Source organism: Triturus cristatus, chromosome 5_2 (assembly GCF_964204655.1).
Source record: "Triturus cristatus chromosome 5_2, aTriCri1.1, whole genome shotgun sequence".
Taxonomy (NCBI): Eukaryota; Metazoa; Chordata; class Amphibia; order Caudata; family Salamandridae; genus Triturus; species Triturus cristatus.
In genome coordinates, this window is record NC_140588.1 from 897,822,113 (window position 1) to 897,841,390 (window position 19,278).

General features: G+C 43.6%; 1 protein-coding gene across 2 annotated transcripts in view; it reads right to left on the minus strand.

Annotated features, from left to right (window-relative positions):
- Positions 1-3,163: 3,163 nt before the first annotated feature.
- LOC146829372 (uncharacterized) overlaps positions 3,164-19,278 on the minus strand; it is a 188,477-nt gene continuing 172,362 nt past the window's right edge. For both annotated transcript variants that reach the window (XM_085606686.1, XM_085606685.1), the window contains 3 exons: positions 4,870-4,965; positions 4,590-4,694; positions 3,164-4,394 (listed from right to left, as the gene is read on the minus strand). In XM_085606686.1, the coding sequence (XP_085462812.1) occupies positions 4,273-4,394; positions 4,590-4,694; positions 4,870-4,965 (323 nt within the window). In that variant the 3' untranslated portion in view covers positions 3,164-4,272. The remainder of the gene's footprint in view (positions 4,395-4,589; positions 4,695-4,869; positions 4,966-19,278) is intronic.

Here is a 19,278-nt window from a genome sequence, read left to right on the forward strand (position 1 = left end):
ATCTGTGATTGTGGATAAATCAGAATGAATACACAATGGCTCTCAACTACTTCCTGTGATGTATTTCCTGTCTCCCACTTCCTGTATATCATTTCCTATATGAAATAATGGGTTCCGGTTCAATTTCATAGATTACGGGCCGACAACGTAATTTCCGGTTGCGGAGCGTGCGCCTCAGGTGCGGACCCGACGTTCCGGAATCAGAAATTATGTATTCGGGCCGTAACCTCTGAAATTGAAGTGGGAGACAGGCAATACATCACAGGAAGTTGTTGACAGCCATTTTGTGTTCATTCTGAGTCATCCTCTCTCACAGATCAGATCCTTTGCCATCCTGCTGCTCCTTTCAACCTTATTTCCCCCAAAAGGGTTTTGAGGAGAAAGCACCCCCTTTCACTGATAGGGAATTAGACATTTTTGCTGAGGGTGTGCTGACCAAATATCTTCAGCTATATGGGTGGGCCAGAGGATCAGCTGAGTAATACAGCCTGGGACACACTAAGGGCCTACATTGCATTAGACATTCACACCAGGATGACGAGGGCATGCCGCAAGCGCTGGGAGGACCTAAAACGCTGGGCCATGCACAAGGCCGAGGAGCTACTGGGCTAGTCTTCCCAGCACCATATGCATCGTCCCCGCCTCTCGCCACTGTACAGCGGGGTCTTGCATGCAGCTTGGCCGACCCTCCATGCTCAGCTGGAGGAGCATAAGCACCAGAGACCTGCTATGTGCATTATCTGCAATATGTGTCTAGAAGTATGATGTGAGTGAAGACAGAGCTGTATCATCATGTGTCCCAGGCCTCCATCCACCTATTCTGTGTCTATGCAGCAGTCATCATGAAGCAAAAGGCTCACTGTAGCACATTGACTGTACAGGGCAGAGTGCATTCTGGGAGTTGTAGTTTCTTCATGGCAACTGGGGAAATGAGCCACATGTGGATTTGTACAGAAATCTGCACTGCCAGCACCATTAACAGTGAACCAAGGGAATCATAACTGATGTGTGCATTGGATGAGGAATGGTACACACACTGTCCAGTGTGTGTATGAGAGGCCAATGGCTTTTGCATGCTGTAACTTATATTGCAGTCGGTGAGTTTGGGTTCTGATTGAGACAGATCATCATGTGCCATGGAGTCAAGACAGACTTTGAGATCCTTGCCTCACTCTTAAGTGTTTCCAATTTTGCCAAGTGTGTCCGCAGACACACGTCTTACCCTCAGTGGCTTGTATGCCAATTTTTCATGTACAGGTAGTTGTAACAACAAGCCACTACTGTTCACCAGTGCACAACACTACCTGATCAGTCTCCAAAGCCAATATGTGGCACTGGATTGTCAGCTTTTGTGAGGGAATATCAAAAGGTTAGATTCACAACTTAGCAAACCTAATAACCCAGACCCTATGTGGATGCGTGACCTCCAATCGGCATTTGTGCTGTTTCATTCAATGCTACACAGCAGATAACATTTGTCCAGACGTAAAAGTGCAGAGACTCCATATCACAGGCCCATTTCAATACCATCTGGACTCTCTCTGATCTCCTTTTGTAGAATGGGTTTGGAACCTGCCCATGTAGCAGTGACAGGACACACAGATCACAAGAATGACAAAGTTGAGGGTTGGCCAGTACAGATGTGTAAGCCACCAAAAATCTCGTGAGATGTCCATGTTAGACTCAAATCACGAGATGACAGTGAACATCCACGTAATTTAAGCTCATAAACACTGACAACTGTATAGTGTGATCAGAGGAGAACAAAGTCTGACCTTGGCTAATCTAGCTTTGTGTCTTGTCCTGATGTGTACAACCACTACATCATGATTTGTCTTACATTTCAGTGGGCTCAGCTGGCCAAAAGGACCCACAGCCGGACACGGTTTGGAGCAGGACATCTGTGGTGCGCCGGCGGCTATGACCTCTTTCATCTAGTGAGGAAGAAGAGGATGAGGCGGGACCTTTGACAATAGGAGGCAGGGGTATTGCCCCCACCCAGACTGAGAAGGAAGACCCCTTTGGTGCTATGGACCGGGTGGAGGCTGAGGACATTGAAGGGGGGAGAACTGGACACCTATGGCCGGGGGTGGGGGGAATCTAGTCTCCCACGGACCATTCACCAGTTACTTTGAGAGAGGTGTCCCGGGCAGGCCACTACACAACCTGGGCCTGCCATCAGCCCCCCCTAACTCTAGAGGCCCCCATTCCATCGGGGCTTCCAGCTACATCCCTGCAACCAGTCCCCCTCATCGTAGCTGCCAGGTCGACACCTACATTGGCTCTGAATCTTAGGCCCCACACCCCTCATGTTCAACCCAAACCCCTCCCTGTGTTTTTCCTCATGTGGCTGTACCAGAGGACTTGCTGTGGGCATGTGAGCATCAGCCAGACATGTCATGCTGCAGATGTGTCAAGAGATACGCATGAAGCGAGAGGAAACTGCCCGAGCTCTCGCTGCCCGAGCTCTCACCACCCTCACTGCCAGTGTCAATTCCCTGTCTGCAGCCATGTTGTCTGTCATATCCCAACATCCCTCCCACACCACCGTCAATGTCTCCCCCTGTCCGTTGCGCCGCACTGTTTCCCACCATATTCCTTGTGTGTCCCAACCCCGTGTGGTACCTGGTCCTGCACCAGCCAGCCAGGAGCCCACATAGGACTCAGAGGATCTGGACATTGTGGTACTAGAGGATGACCAGAAGGACACTTGAACTGTTGGACGGAATTTTCATTGTGGACAATTATTTCCTTTTCCACTTGCAAATAGACTGGTTCCCCTGATACTCCCTGACGTGTTATATTATTGTTGCCCCACCCCAATCCAAGTTCCCTTCTCCTTCTGTGGTAAGAACATCATTTGTTTTCCTTTCTCCCTTCCAAACGGACTGTTTTTGTTTTTCAAATCCCACACTTTTTTACATAAAATCTTATTTTGAATCATACTTTCTCTATCTTGTTTAACTTCATTGTGAATGTCTTGTACAAAATATAGACGTATATTTTGGGAGTCATCTGCTCTGTACATTATGGCTTGTTGCAATGATGGGGTTACACTTGTACTCTAGGCCCCCAAAATTGGTATGCATTTGCTTATCAGGACATGATACGCAACAGAGTCTTGAGAATTACTTTTTATTTACACATAATCACACTGGTAAAAACGTTTTTGGGATGTGATCAATGGGGATCGTGCTTGCGACTTCGCAATTTCAAAGGTGAGGATCGCTGTAAGGGATCATGTCTGGGTTGTCACCAAGGTGCAGGTGGGTGTTGTGCATGTGCCTGTACAGTGTGAAGTTCATGTGCAGGAGTGGATGGTGTAGTGACAGTTGGTGTTTGTGCATGGACAGGGGCTGTTTGTGCAGGTGTTGGTAGTTCCTGTTCAGGGGGTGGAGGTGGATTTACAGGTAGTGTGAGTGCCTGGTCAGGGCATGGTGGTGGGTGTGTACACTTGCTGTGGTCCTGTGCAATTTATGGTACAGGTGTGTGGGTGTGATGTGCTGCAGGCAGATGTGATGGCTCCCCTCCCTGCGTTGACCATGAAGGGAGACTTTGGATCACTTTCATCATGCCCTCCTTCATCTTCATGGCCAAGGCATGGTGTCTTAAACTCTCTTCCCTCTGGAAAGATATCATGTCTCTGATATTCTTGGACATGTCTTGCCAAGATCTATCCATCCTATCCAAAACATGGGTCAGTCTGTCCACCACCTGAGGGATTTGGCGCATGTCCTGCAGGTCCTCAGACATGTCTGACAGGGTAGTCCCTATGGCACGAATGTCCTGCCTCACATCTGCCTGCGGTTTGAAGAAGACCTGCTCCCACTGGACATGGATGAGACCGCCAGGTCCAACAGCAGGGGGGAGGGTGGCAGGTGGGAGCCTGTGGACAGGAGAATGGTGTCCAGGGGATACCTGCACCACAACAGGATTGGTATTTCCCTCCGATGGCAGAGAGAATAAATGGGATACACTGTATAGGGAGGAGTCTACAGGGGAACCACCACGTCTGTCCCGGATGTGAGGGCTAAGAGGGACTGATGTCTGTGTTGGAGTATGTGTGAGCTGTGGCTGGTTAGCTCTATGTTGGGGATAGGCAATCTTTTGTTTTGGAGGCTGAAGCACTTTGCTGGGCAGAGGGTGTGAGGCCTTGCAAAATGTGGGTGATGTGGGAAAATTTCTGTCCATGGCATCAGAATCTTCATCCTCTGAGAGGATGAATAGATAGTCACCATCATCGTCCAATCCTTCATCCTCCTCAGGTACTTCCTATTCCTCCTCTGGCGCAGTACTTGCAGCTGACATTACTGCATGGAGGAGCAGTGGATTTTCCCCTTTGATTGCCCGTCGCCCAACACTGGTGGAAGGTCCATCCTCCTCATCATCATCACCTGGAACACAGAGGTTGCAACATGATAAGTAATTGACCTAGCATAAGATGTGGTGCAACACAAGGGTTGGTTCTACTGTACTTTACATCAACAGATGAAGCACATGTGACCTGTTTTGTGTACCCCTACAAGTGACAGCTCACACCATAGCACTGAGGTGTTAAACGAAGATGTACATTGCACAAGCACACTCACCAGCTCCAGCCACAGCTTTGTGTCCCTTTTCAATCCCCCCTGATGCCAACTGCTGAACCATGCTCGTCATAGGTTTTGTTGACAAAGCGGACCCAGATCCAGCAGCTGTAGAGGGAAGTGACACCATTCCCAATCATCTGCATTACTGATTTAAAAACAGGCACATGTAACACTTATGATATGTATGTAACTTTGTAAACACCGACTGTAGGTTCTATGCAGAAGGAGATTTTGATCTTTGTCATGGTTTTGATAGGAAAACACTTCATGCCACAATTACCTGATAAACAGGTGCAAGAGGGTTTCACTGCTGCAGCCAGGAAGTCTTGCATTCCCCGGTAAGTTGTAGGCTGTACAGGTGTCATCCTGTCAGCAGCTGTGATGAGACATACATGTCCATTTTTCAGTACACCAGATGGTAGCTATGGGCTAACATGTATATGTCATTCTCAATGACCATTGATAGGATATTCCTGGACAATGTACAGCATGTTTACCTCATAGTCTTTACATGTGGGCCCCTGCTCACATGCAGCAATTGCCAGCTGTTACCTCCACACAGCACTGACATCAATGAGATGACACATCAACAGACAAACGTGTATGAGAAGGTTACTGATATTTGAAGGAAGTAGAGAAATAGTCAGGAGGCCACCACATTACATTGATTACATCTTCACCATTAAGACTAACATTTCTCATGAGTATAATGTTGTCTGTTGACAAGTCGAAAGAAGTGTATATCCACAGGCTGACCAGTGTCACATTTGCAAATAAGTTCAAACATTGCATTGCAGAGTTCATATGTGAGATGTGCAATAGTCAGGTACATTTTGTGTGTCATTTGTGCTTCCCTACCCATGAAGTCACAAAGCTGATTTTGGAATGAGAGATCATACATTTGTTATATCCATCCTTTGAGTGTCTTCTGTTCCCATAATCCATTTCCTACATCATGGTAGAACCAAGCTGACAATGGATGATGTCTTGTACAGCAGATATCCTAACCTCATATATTCTACACTCACTTATATAGGTGAATACAGTAGAAGAGGAGGCAAGCGGAATCCACCATTTGACTCAGATACCACATTGTGGGTAAACTGAGAAGCTTTAATGGTTGCCGCCTACACTGGATTCGCGTTGTGCCTTTAACCCAAGAGATTTTAAAATTTCACTTCCTGAAGATTCACCTTAGCAGCCCATACATCCCTCACAAAAGTACACAACTGGCATCAGTGTGAGCTGCCTCATCCACACCAATTTCAATATGATTTGCCCATTGGAATTTTGCTAGGGAGTTTTCATATCATTGAATTACAATCGAGTTGCATCTAGTACACTTCATATGACACTATATACGATTTTATGTCCATTCTGCACTCACTTGTCATACATTTTGTGTCATCCTTTCACTAGCCACCATGGTGTGATCTGGTATGTGGTTAAATGCCATATGTAGGCATACTGTGATGCAGGACAACAGTGATGTAAAAGACAAACAGCGGAGATTAAAGGCACATTTCACGAGCATGAGTATTCAGGTACATTATTCTTGGGTTTACTTACCATGGCCCCTCACCTGCCCAGTTTGTGGACCCTGACCAGATGTCACAGCCAACCTTGTATCAGAAGTCAATATGGGTCTTGGAAGCTGGGAGGACATCATTGGACCTACATAATAAGAGTGTTTGCAACTATACATTTTTTTTTTTTTTGCATATTTATACAGCGCAAACTCGACCCAAAGGTATTGGAGCGCTTTACATGAGCAACGTATTTACATTACACATTCAGGCACGGGCAGATTAAGTGATTTGCCCAGAATCACAGGATGTGGACGTGACCTCGAGACTCGAACCCTGGTTTCTTGCACCAAAGTCGGCAGTTTAAGCCGAGGGACCACATCCTCTCCCACATTTCTGCTGCCACATGTGATACACTCAATTTCAGGCACAAAGGATGAGTACAATCAGTGTGAGCCCTAACATTGCAGAAGTGGGTAGCACTAATTATCATGAGTGATCACACATTCAACTTATAGTGGCCCCACTGCCTAGAAGCAACGTCTATCAAATTGACACAACAACAATTCCTGAAGTTAGGTCCACTATCGTGTTTTGTTAATGGTCAAAAAACATGCCATCCGATAATAACATATATAACCAGCTAGGTGGACTGGACAATTTCATGTATGGAAAAAAAATTCTACGTTGTACAGTGGACGCATTCTCAATCCTCCAGACAAATTGTATCGCAGTTCTTGTCCATCATTGTTATATTTGTTAACATTGGATTTCTTGATTTAGTCTACAAAAACAATTACAATCTAGTGGAGGCTCATTTTAGGTCTCGCTGAGTCAGCGCGCATGCGCTGCACGGAGAGACATTTTGTATGTGAGTTTTCAAAGTGCTGCTGGCTGGTCTAGCGCTTGCGTGCACGTGAGCGTGCACGTGCGCAGCCGCCATGCGCTAGGCCAGCCAGCAGCACTCAGGAGCTCCTTTAGCGCATCATCGCGATGACTTTCGCTTTCACAGCGATCGTGATCGCGATGACTTTCGTGGCCAATGCTTGTTTTGATGGTCTTGTGGACCGGGTTCTACTGTGGATTACTCTGAAAGTAACACAAATATTGCCTGGAGCAAGCACAAATGCATGCAATCCCCCATACTTTAAACAACAACTCCGTAGCATGTCTTTGCAAGTTCAAAATCACCCCAATTTACAAATGTGAGGGCACTTTTTAAAAAAAATATTGAATTTGCTAGTAGAGTGCACTTTTATTTTGGTGTTCCGACGTATTTTCTGCCCCGGTCTGACGCCGGGGCGCTCATTGCGCGGCTGCGTCGTTCTTGCTCATTCACTCTCTCAGTGTTGCCTTTTTGTTCCGGAGCTGCCGCCGACAATGCTTTTTATCGACATTCACACCTGAAATTAATTAGCTCAACTTGCTGGTAACTAGCTGCACATTAATTGCGCTCCAGATTCTGTACATGTGACATCGTAATTGCTAACCGCATTTCACCATCGAGTCAGCTTGTTTCTGAGAGATCCCAAATATGTTTAAAAATGTTCACAATCAAATAGCAAATTGCTTATAAAAATCTCATTAGTGATAAAATACAGAAGCACTTTTTTTATATATGATTTTATTCTTCCTCTTTTTCCAGTAAGGTGCCTGTAAAGAGATTCCCGTAGGGGTGTAGCCTATTTATCATACCCAATAACAACCATGTATTCCGATGTTCCCTCTCAAAATGAGCACAACATGCGTTTTTTTGTTGTTTTTTGTTGTTGTAGCATTTTAGTGCTTGTTGCACCAAAATCTACGCAGTGCGGTATTTACCGGGCATTCTCTCTCCATTAAATATCAGCAGGTTTGAAGTGGCGGAATTTATCCAGGGGTTTGAGGGGAGCAGACTTTTCACCCCTTCCCTCATTATGAATGGCATGTTTTTTTTGTTCTGTTATTTTTTGTCATTGAGCAAACGAGTTTGCACGAGACCGGAAGCACGACTTTAGCAATAATTATGGCCATCAGCCACCATTTTACCTAGGTGAATGTCGGCGGGTTATAAACTATCAAAATTATAGAGAGCAAATGCCCGGTGCAGACAGGCGCATGCAGATTTTGGTGCGGGAAGGACCAAACCACACTTTGTTCCCCTTTTCCGTAGAAAAAAAATCACATATGCAGTTATTTATTAGCGCTAATAAATACGGATCATCAGGTATCGTTTTCATCTTTAAAAACCCCTCACCACCACTGAGCCACAGGGCCTCAGTAATTAGTTACTGGGTGCCATAACAAACACTTCGCACCACTTGTAACGGCACTCCCTGCTGTTGGGGAGGGATTGTTAAGTGCAGGGCACACAAAATCTATGTTTGAAATGTTCATAGTAGCACTAAGGTCACAGTGACAAATGTATACGCCTTTTAATACATGAATGTATGTGAGTGTAGAATGCAATCCGTACCTCGTATCTCTAGCACTTACAGATGACCTCTCACAGCGCAGATTGTGGTGCAAGTGTAGTGTTCCATGTACACTGGCATTCTTCAACACTACGCTGTTACAGGCCATAACTACCTCAGGCCTTCTCAGTTCACACAACAGTACTTTGACAGCAGCTTTTTTAGTGCATTTTACTCGTTTTTTGAACGTGACGTGCACAAAGAAATCAGAAGTGGTCATTTTTTACATAAAAGTAACAAAGATGAATGTAGTTCTGGTTTTCCTATTTTGGGGGCATGCACCTCTTAGCAGTACATTGGTCTGTGGTGAGGACCTGTAGAGAGGAGGGTTATCACATCCTGGTATGGTGGGGAGATGGCATGATTTGTTCCTAGAATACCCTAGTGTATAAATTATGTATTGTATGTTCGTGCCTCTACCTGGTTGTCGGAGGTCAAGAATCTTATTCATGTACTTAACCCCCCCACATGCAAAACCTCACACATCACCAACCAGGTACTGTACTCTGGCATTAATTCTCAAATCATGGTGGCCACCGAGAGAGAGAGAGAGAGAGTGAACAAGTGAGGAATACATTCCAGTTACTCATCCCTCAATCTGGCCCATATAGTTTTCTGATAAACTCTGAAGCATCTTACTGATCTTACTCATTTTTGCCTAGGAGAACCGCCACCAACTGTCATAGTCAGGGCCGGCATTAGTGCTGTTGGCACTCGGTGCGACAACCATTTTTGGCGCCATGCATCCTATGACCACCTCCTCAGAATCTGTCACTACAACCAGGAAAAACTGCCCCTCATCTCTCCAATTGTAAGTTATTGCTAAACACAGCGCCCCTCTGACTTCAGCGCCCTCCTACACAGGTCAGCTCCCAGTGAAGCAGCAACAGTCGCACTGCCCTAAGGCTGGCCCTGTTCATAGTAATACAGGAGTGCTACCACCTTCTCCAGGAGTAAAGAACAGTAAGCAATTAAACAAAATAGTATCATGTGTTCTGGTTCTTCATTCCAAGCTGCAGTAGTGTCCACAAAAACATTGAGCAAGCCTAGTGTCCGTGGCTGTGAAACATGGCTTTTGGATTAAAATGGACGCCACATCTCAAGCAGTGTGCAGCAATGGAATGGTGCTCCAAGTTAATCACTAGTGTTGGTAGCCTTAACAAGTGGTGACCCACAGAGCATCTGCCCACTTACTGACCTCCCAGTAACTCCTCTTTTCACTTGCATTTTGCTGCCAAGTAGAACAAGCATTGGCATAGCCAATAGGTCTCGCTTTTGTGACCTTATAAGTATTTAGTTATGCAACTGTTGCATGGCTAAACACTTATAAGGTCCCAAAGGCAAGACCTATTGGCTATGCCAATGCTTGTTTGACTTGTTGTGGCTCTTGAATCCAGGATTGAGTTAACATTTCTGGAACTGTTGGTGGAATACATGTAATGTTCAGAAATCACAAAGGTATGATGAGGCTAGATATGCTATATTTTGTCTTTCACTATTCACAAATGTCATTTGCTAAATGTAAATGTCCTTTATGAATTCCAATAGTTGTAAAGCTACTTTATCCTCACCGGTTACCTTTGAGATTCGGACACTATATGTCCCTCTGTTGTCTGCTGACAATGTATGCATTTTGACCATTTCATGACCAATTTGACTTACTAGGTAGTGAGGGTGGTATGCGTTGCTCAGGATGATGTTTTTTCCTCCCAGAGGATGCAGGGACCTCTGCTACTGTGGTTGTCTGTACTCTGGCTGAATGTGTCAATATGTGAGAAGAGAGAAAAGTCACCAAATGGAAAATGTACATGTGAAACTTGTCAGACATTTCCTCATATTTTCTGCATGCTAATAGTAGTGTGAAGTACTGCCACGGCCAGTGCAGGTAGAAGCAGTGGGGCGTTGGGGATGTAATGGCATGGCAGAGTAGGAAATAGACAACGGAATATGGGAATCAAATGTTTTAAAATAAGGATTCTCTCACCTTCTGCTTGGTGATTTTGGCAGGCACAAGGTGAGTTACTTTTAGGATAATTTGTATTTATTTTTCCTATTTTGTTGTCTGTTGATTTTCCTCTGCACTGCACACCCCACCCCCTTATGTTCTTGACTGACCCAGCCGCGTCTGGATAAGTGGAAGGGGCACTTTGACAATTGATACTTAACAGTGTTAGGTATATACAGCAGCAGTACTGGGCCCATGTTTGAAATATTGGGAAAGGGATTTTCCATTTCTTATACAAAGGATTCTGGGACGAGTGGTACAACATACAGAGGGAAACACATGAGCCTCTGACTAACTATATTTTTATATAAACTTTGGACAACTTCCTTACTCACAATGGCCGTCCAACATAGACAGTCATTTTGTATACTTGTTCCTGTCATCCCATTTACCTGGTACCTTGTTGCGGACATCACTCACAGGCAGGCAATGGAGCATGTGGGGGTGGATTGTAGTGAGGACATCCTCCTCAAGTGGGGTGAGACGTAGGTGGGTTCCAGATTGTGGGGCAGGGAGAATCCTGTTCAACTCAATCCTGGAGTACTTCTCCTTCAGTCTCGTCTTTTCGTCCTGCCACTTCTTCTTGATGTCCTGGACTGTGTGCACATCCTCCCCCAATGGTGTGACAGCAGTGGCTTAATGCTGCCTTCTGTGTGCCACTGGTGCAGTGAGGTGGGAGACCATAGACACAACCATGGTGGTCTCCTCAGTTGTGAAGTTCTTCTTCGTCCTCATTTTGTACATTTTCCAGTAGCGATGACCAGCAACTAAAAATAGGAACTCTCTCTGGCCAAACCTGTACCTTGAATTTGTGCTGATTTTATGTGGTTTGTGTTGCTGGTCTTGCGGTTAGTGTTAATTGACTTCAGCTGGAGCATGGTGGGGGATCGTAGGCACTTGAAATGATTATCAGACCCAAATGTGGGTATTCCGGCCCGGATACGGAGATTACGGCCAAGGTGCGAAATTCTGGCACAAGTGCAGAAATTCCAGCCCGCGTGTGGAGGTAAAGTTAGGAGTCATAAGCGATTTCTGTGAATATCATAAATTGTAAGTGCCTTTTGTGAATACCAAAAGTAGTAAGCTTAGGATTTTGTCTCAGATTAGTTCTGTGAATCGGCCCTGAGATTTGTATGCAATTAGTACAGTTTTGTCTTCATTGAAGGTGTGGTAAGTGTACCCAGATTGAGGCGCGATTACACGGATCACCAAATTTGTTGTGTTTACACGTGTGTAAGTGTTTTAAAGCTATCATGTCTACTTGTAGAGAACAAAGTATTTCAGTATGTTCCTGTGTCCAATGTTGAACTGAGAAATCAGGTCTCATTAAATCAGTGAATGGTTTCACCTTTTCTGCGTAATCCAAAATGTATGTTCTGCCAAAATTTCCGAATCCTAAAATAGATTGTATGTTTATCAGAGTCTTTGGAGGTTGGAGCAGTGCACACTTTTTAGAAAGTTTGCTGCAAGTCTTTTCTCTTCACTTGAGAGCTCGTATCTCAAAAAAAGAACATTGAGGTGGATAATTTTAGAATTTTCAAAGTTACATTTGTAGCCTTCAGAGGCGAAACCCATAATTATGTCGTTCCTGTTGTTGTTTAGTTGCAGTTCCTTGTAGATTCATCATCCGCCAGATAGATATCATCTACATAGGACAATGCCTCCTCACCAAAGGTATGAAGCAACTCTGTTACTCTTGCTGAGAACAGCCCAGGGCTATTCTTTTGCCCCTGGGGTAGTCAAAAGTATTGACTCTGAGTTGATCTAAGATCTTCCTGATTTGTTTTTTTAGCATAATGTCATTGGGTACTGTCTCTGTGGAGTAGGAGTAGTTTTGGAGTCATTTTTACTGGGATTACATGGAGAGGGGACACAACATTCCACCCAGCATAATTGTAGTTTTATGCAGGTGGTAATCTACAGCCTACTCCAGCATGTATGAATGTTTGAGTGATTCTGGAGCAAGGTCAGAAAATGCAGGTACAATTACAGTTTTTCCATTTGGGCAATCCATAACAAACTCAGGTGGCCAATCTTTTTCAGCTAAAAGAATGTCATATCCAAAGGACAGGTTCTCCAAAAAGAGACCTTTAACCTTCCTAAGTATGTCTCCCTCCATATGGAGTGTTATTTCGTATAACTGGTGTGGAACACTTACCCTAGTATCAGGTGTTTCCACCGTGATATTTTCATTCAACACCGCTGCCACCAGAAATTCCATAAGGTTCCGGCGAGCTATTGTTACTTCTGCTGCGTTGTCTAGCATCGTCGGAGCCCATTCTCCATTCAGAAGCTGAGTCCTCAGTAGCCTGGGCATTTCTTATTTTAGGCTTACTACCTTCTTCTTTTTAAATTGAGGTTTTGATTTTGGTTTATCTTTTTTGATATTAAAGTCTGAACTGAGATGCCTGTTTCTTGACTTTGTTCGCTCTTCTGCTCTTTGTTCTGACCGTCCTTCCCTCTCGGAGATTTTTGATGCACCCTGAAAGGAACAAGAGGAACGTGTATCAGTAAACTGATACCTATCAGGTTTTTAATGTTATCATGATTTCTAAGGTTACACCTCCTTTTGGAGGGCTCCTGCTGAGGAGACCCACCCCTTGATTGTGATCTGTTCTCTCTATTTTTGAATTTTTTTATTATTCCATTTCTTCTTTGAAGAATCAAGTGCTTGCTTGGTGTTATCCTTTTCAGGACTACTTAAACATGATTTCATAGCTCTGGCTCCCAAATTATCTCTACCTAATTCGGCGTAAGTATCTATGATAATTTTTGATAATTCTTGCTCCCGTTGTGCAGGAGTGCATTCCCTCAGGCATTGGCGTATAGCCACCTCTGCTGCCTCCCCTTTTATGTTTGCTAACATAATTGTAGATACCTGGGAAAAATTGCCTAATAATTTCAGACCCAAGTTCAGGGCAGGTTCTGCTCCATACTCATTCTGTAGTTGTCTGAATACTGCTGGGATCACTGCTATTGAAGAGATACCATGAGTTCTGGTATAGATGGCAGCAAAAACTGTACCCCAAGTGGTACAATCTGTGTTTTTCTATCCTTCTGGGCCTGTGTGATGAAACACTGCCTCTAACTGTGCTATTTTCTGTGCTATTCAGAATGGCATTTACTCATGTTTAGTGGGCCTTCTTCCCATAACTGCATTCAGTGTTTGTGGGGTAATTTTAGTTGCAGTTCCTTGTAGATGACCTGCCGGAGTAATTTTTAGTTAGTTAAAGTGTGAGTGTTCTCATAATGAACTGTGTCAGATTTCTGTAAAGTTTTATAATTTCTTTGTGAAGTGGACGTAAGTCTGCTATTGGCAATGTGTCAACGTCTGAGTGAGGTGTGTAGGCTGCTAGGACCGGCCAAGTCGCTCTGTCTCTGCTGAGCGGACAAAGTCTCACTTTTTCTGTGTTGTGTGGGAGGGCGCCTTTAAACCACTTTATGCTCCTGGTAACTGAGTGGAACTTCAATGTACTCGTATGGACAATATACTTATGGTATTTAATCCAGGGTGTAAGAATAAAATGTGTTTGTGCGTGCATCAACAGGTGGGAATTTAACCCATGAATAGAATACCTCTGTCCTGAATGACTCGTGTGGCCCAATCACGAATGATAGTCCCACCTAATGCTGAGGCGCCAAACTCTGCTAGTTTTAAAGTAAGTGCATGTCTGACATTTTCTGAAATTTTTACAGGACCTTCCTACTCTCCTTCCTCGGCTGCATTCGTATGTAATGCTGCTGTAGCTTTATCTTCGACAGACATTGTTGAAAGAGTTTCAAGGAAAATGTGATAAGGTTTTATGCACGATCTAGGGAACTCTAATCCTTCAAGCTTGAATAAACCTGGCAAAATGTTCCCTTCCCACTCCAAACGTCTCTGTGTAAATGTAAGTAGGGGTCTCTGAGCAAGCACGACTGAACTACTCAGATTTGACTGTTAAACAAGAACCAAACCCTGCCGCGCTATGTCATAAGAATTGTACCAAGGGGTCCCTTGGCAGGGTGACCGCATATTTATCAAAGTTTCTGAAACAATGTTTGTACATTTACCCTAATCTGCTTACTACCAATAAAAAGAATTTTAAAACAATAAGAACCAAACCCACGTTGGGCTCCATGTCATGTAGTTCCTACAAATATATATAGGATCTGTGCGTTTAGACAACATAAACTAAGGGATTGGTGTCCAGACTGATTCCAGACACCCCCAAAGGATATGTTAGTCTGTAGACCAGCGAGCTTACAGTGCCACTATGAGCCCCTCTTACCAAGGAGAGAATAGTTTCTGGCAACTATCAAGCACAACAACCCTGACCCCCAAGGGATCGTGGAAAAAGTACAGTACTTTTCGCTCAGTCACTCGTGCTTACTTTGTCTCAGAGAGATACACAGAATAAACAGTGGGGACATCGTCAATCAGTATTTATTGAACCAGCATCATTCTAGTATAAAATACTTGTGCTGCAACAACCATGAGACATAGACATATGTATACGGTTATAAGCACCAACAGAGTAAAGAAAAGGTAAAATTCTACCATAGTGCTCAAACAATGAATATATGCAGGAATATAGATACATAACAGTAATAATGCGTACTGCTACAATGCCAACCCTAACTAGATATACCTAAATGTACCTAACATGTATATAGGTGTGTAGCCAAGAATCCCCTTAGGATAGAGCCAACCTCATTACCTGATGTGGGAGAGTGAAGGACTCTGTTTTGGTCTCGAGATGGACACCCCCCCAAGGGATGTCAGACCACTGCCTGCGGTAGTGTCTGCATGCAGAGACCTCAGCGTCTTGGGTCAGCATGTCAGCATGGAAGTCTTTTATTCTCTGGTTTGCCTAGTGAAGACGTATTGCTTAAAGACCCGAAAGTTACCCTCAGGGGTTCTACCTAGAAGTTTACTGTGGATGACGATAGAGGTGACCCTTATAAAGAGTTATTATGCAGAAGATGGTAATCCTGCTGTGATATCCAATATCATAGGAAGGGAATTAGATCACTTCCAAACGATGCAGATAGATGACTTCATCACTATTTTACTGAAGATTAAGTCAGGCTCTCCCCAAGATCTAATTACACCAGACATTTTGTTACAGGATGGCAGCCTGGCAAAAACAGGCATGGCAGTCTTGGTATCACTCTCCCTGTCCCAAGGTCTGATCCCAAAATCATGGAAACATGCGATCATACGGCCACTACTAAAAAGAAAACACATCTGGATCCTGCAGAACCTGGAAATGGCCGACCCATCGCACTGTTACCACTGTTAGGCAAAATTGCTGGAAAAAAGTGTAAATCAGACGCTGTCAAAATATCTAGAAGACACCCAAAGGCTTCATAACACACCAAATGGGATTCCGACCCCAGCATAGCACGGAGTCAGCTCTGCTGGTAGTAACCGAGGAATTGAAGAAAATCCTGGATCAAGGGTGCACTGCAGCTATCCTGTTACTGGATTTGAGTGCCACATTTGACACTGTAGAACATAGCACACTGATCGAGAGACTAAAGGATGCAGGTATCACAGGGACAGCGATTGAATGACTGACCTCATTTCTGGAGGAGAGGTCCTTCCAGTTGATGGAAGGGGAACATCGTTCAGATACCCTCCAACTATCTTGCGGAGTACCACAGGGATCGGCACTAAGTCCCACACTTTTTAATGTGTACATGCAGCCACTGGCAGACATAGTACAAGAGTTTGGCATGTCAATTGTGTCATACGCCGATGATACACAACTGGTGTTATCAGTGACGAACGACCCCCCAGTCCGTACATAATAATCTAGGTCCCTGGATGTAAAAAATAGCTGATTGGATGTGTAAATATTCTCTGAAATTGAATGGGGATAAAACGGAGATTATGTTCCTGGGAAACCAGACTATACCCAGGAACATTATCAGCTGGCCAATCCAGTTGGGTGAACCCCCAATCCCCGAGACAGCCATAAAAAATCTGGGAGTCTGGCTAGATGATAATCTAAGCATGGAGATCCAAGCAAAGAAACTCTCGGGTAAATGCTTTGGATTACTACACATGCTCTGAAATATTCTACCCATCCTACCTGTACAATCCCACAGAACAGTGGTCCAAGCTTTGATTATGTCACAACTGGACTACGGGAACTCCTTATACCTTGGTGCACCAAAATATGTCATCCCTCGGCTACAGGTGGTCCAGAATGCTGCAGCACAGATCTTACTTCAGATTTCGAGAAAGCATTCAGCCAAAGCTGCTCTAAAGACTTTACATTGGCTTCCAGTTCAGGCAAGGATCACCTTTAAGGCACTTTGTATAGCCCACAGAGCTATGAACAATAGAGGACCTGCGTTACTAGAAAACTGTTTGCTCACTACATCCCAATCAGGAACTTAAGATCCTCAAAAGATCTGCCCATGCACCAAGGCAGAATAAAAAGGGCAAGATGGGGAGGAAGATCTTTCCTTCACCTGGTTCCCACGATCTGGAACTCGCTGCCCAGAGAGACACGCATGTTAACTGACGAATTAGCTTTCAGGAAGAGAATTAAAACACTGCTCTTTCCCTAAAACCCTATCTGGCGAACTGTACAAGACCACCGCTGTCATACCCTCCTAGCGCTGGGAAGCCTATGGGCGGCCATGCGCTCTATAAATCCATAAACATACTGAGAATCCTCATGCATAATACAGAGGCTAGTTTTCAGAGAAAACCACACAACACTCATGTAGCACCTAACTAGGTAAAAGGTCAGCGCCAGACCCATTATGTAGAACAATAGTAGGACAGATGTAGGTAAAAGGTTGTGTAACTACCTAGGTCTATATTGGGGTACATTGGGGTTCATAACACTATTTCCTCAAAAGAAATATCAAACTATAAATGGGAGAAGTTGGAATTTATTGCTACATCCTTTCATAAGGTTAATAAATATTTTATTTTTTTCTTAGGGAAGGACTTCAGGAGTGTAGAATGCCTTGGAATGTTATGTAAACATGTCTAAAATCCAGTAATTATTATGAGTTGAATGTAGTTCTATATCTCAACACATTATTTCCTAATCTTAACAAAGTTGACTAAAAGTGTGCCTAGCATATTCTCTCCAAATTCTGTTGCTGACCTGGATTTATTCTTAAATTAATTAATCTATATGAATTTTGTAATCAAAGAAGTCATATAAGTATTCCAATCATTTAATGTTATTCATAATGTGTTCATCTTACTTTAAAATGTATTTTTGTTTGAAAAAAATGAATTAAAACAATCTCTGGCAGCTGCATTAAAATAATCTCAAAACATTTGCATGGTTCTGCCACCAATGATATTTAAGGTAAACAATCCAATAACAAAAGTTTCAAGTACATGAGAGAAAAGGAGTATTATTGTACCATAACCCTCTATTTCCATTAGAAATAGAGAGTAAATCCAAAGTGAAAATAACAGGTGTATGGTCATCTATTAATATTGCACCAATATCTGCACTGTTTAGATGCTGAATTAGGTTTTTAGTTATAAATACTTGATTCATTCTGGATTATGAGTGATGAACTGTGGAGAAGAAGGTGTATTTTCTTGATAAGTCTCCATGCATCAGTGACGGATCTTTGAGCTATAGAACTAGTAAAACATTTTTGCATTTTATTTGGAACATATGCAACACTGGAGTTTCTATGGGGGTGAATGTTTTGATTTGTTCTGCATTCTGCCCATCAATAGTGTGTCTTTTGCTTTCTCGCCCTAAGTGCGCCAGGTATGCCCAGACGTGGGTCCTGGGCTGACTGTGCCACTGGAATCAAGCTATCCTGGCTGAAGAGGGGTGAAACCCCGAAACCGGTCCTAGGATGCTTGTTTCTGGTCCAGGGAGGACCTGGCTTGGCAGTTCAGGCTGGACTGTTCCCATGAGGCACAGGGTCAAGACTGATTTGCATATGGCCAGGTCTAAACTGGGGTGGCATGGTGAGCAAAAGAATGTTGGATTTAACCCAGATCTCTTGACTGGGGATGAATGTTTTGATTTGTTCTGCATTCCGTCCATCAATTGTGTGTCTTTTGCTACTTAAAAGATGAAGCATATGCAGCACAGGAAAAGAGCAAAAAAAGATACACACGCACAAGAGTAAGAAAAGAATTGAGAGACATGGAAGTAGACATCATAAAAAAAACATATCTACATGAGAGACAAAAAGTTGAAGGAGTTGAGACCACATGATGAAGATGCTACATCTGTACCGTTCTCCATGACAGGTAAGGGAAAAACATTATACATTACACACAATTACGAAAGAAAGACAAATTTGATATTTGTACCATAAGGAAAGAAGAGAGAAAATGTAAACTGTAATGGTATTTATATTGCGCTTACTACCCCTGATGAGACATTGAAAGTTAGTGGTTAATCCGGGGGTTACTCTAATTAGTCCTGTGGTCTCAAGAAAAATTGTACGCATTTATTCCAATTACTTTGTAATAGATTATATTAATTCCAGCTAGGTGTGATCATTAGTGGGGGCTATGTGGTTTCAGGTGAAAGATTGGTGAGATAGATAGGCTGGTGGAGATTAGGTTAGATTACAGGGATAGGTTTTTAAAGATGAGAGATTGTCTTCTATGAAATGAGGTATCAGCCAATTGCAGAATTACAAGAAGAGGGATTGAGGCAAATTGGCATGAGACGAAGATGAGGCTGTATTCTGAAATTTAAGAAATGCAG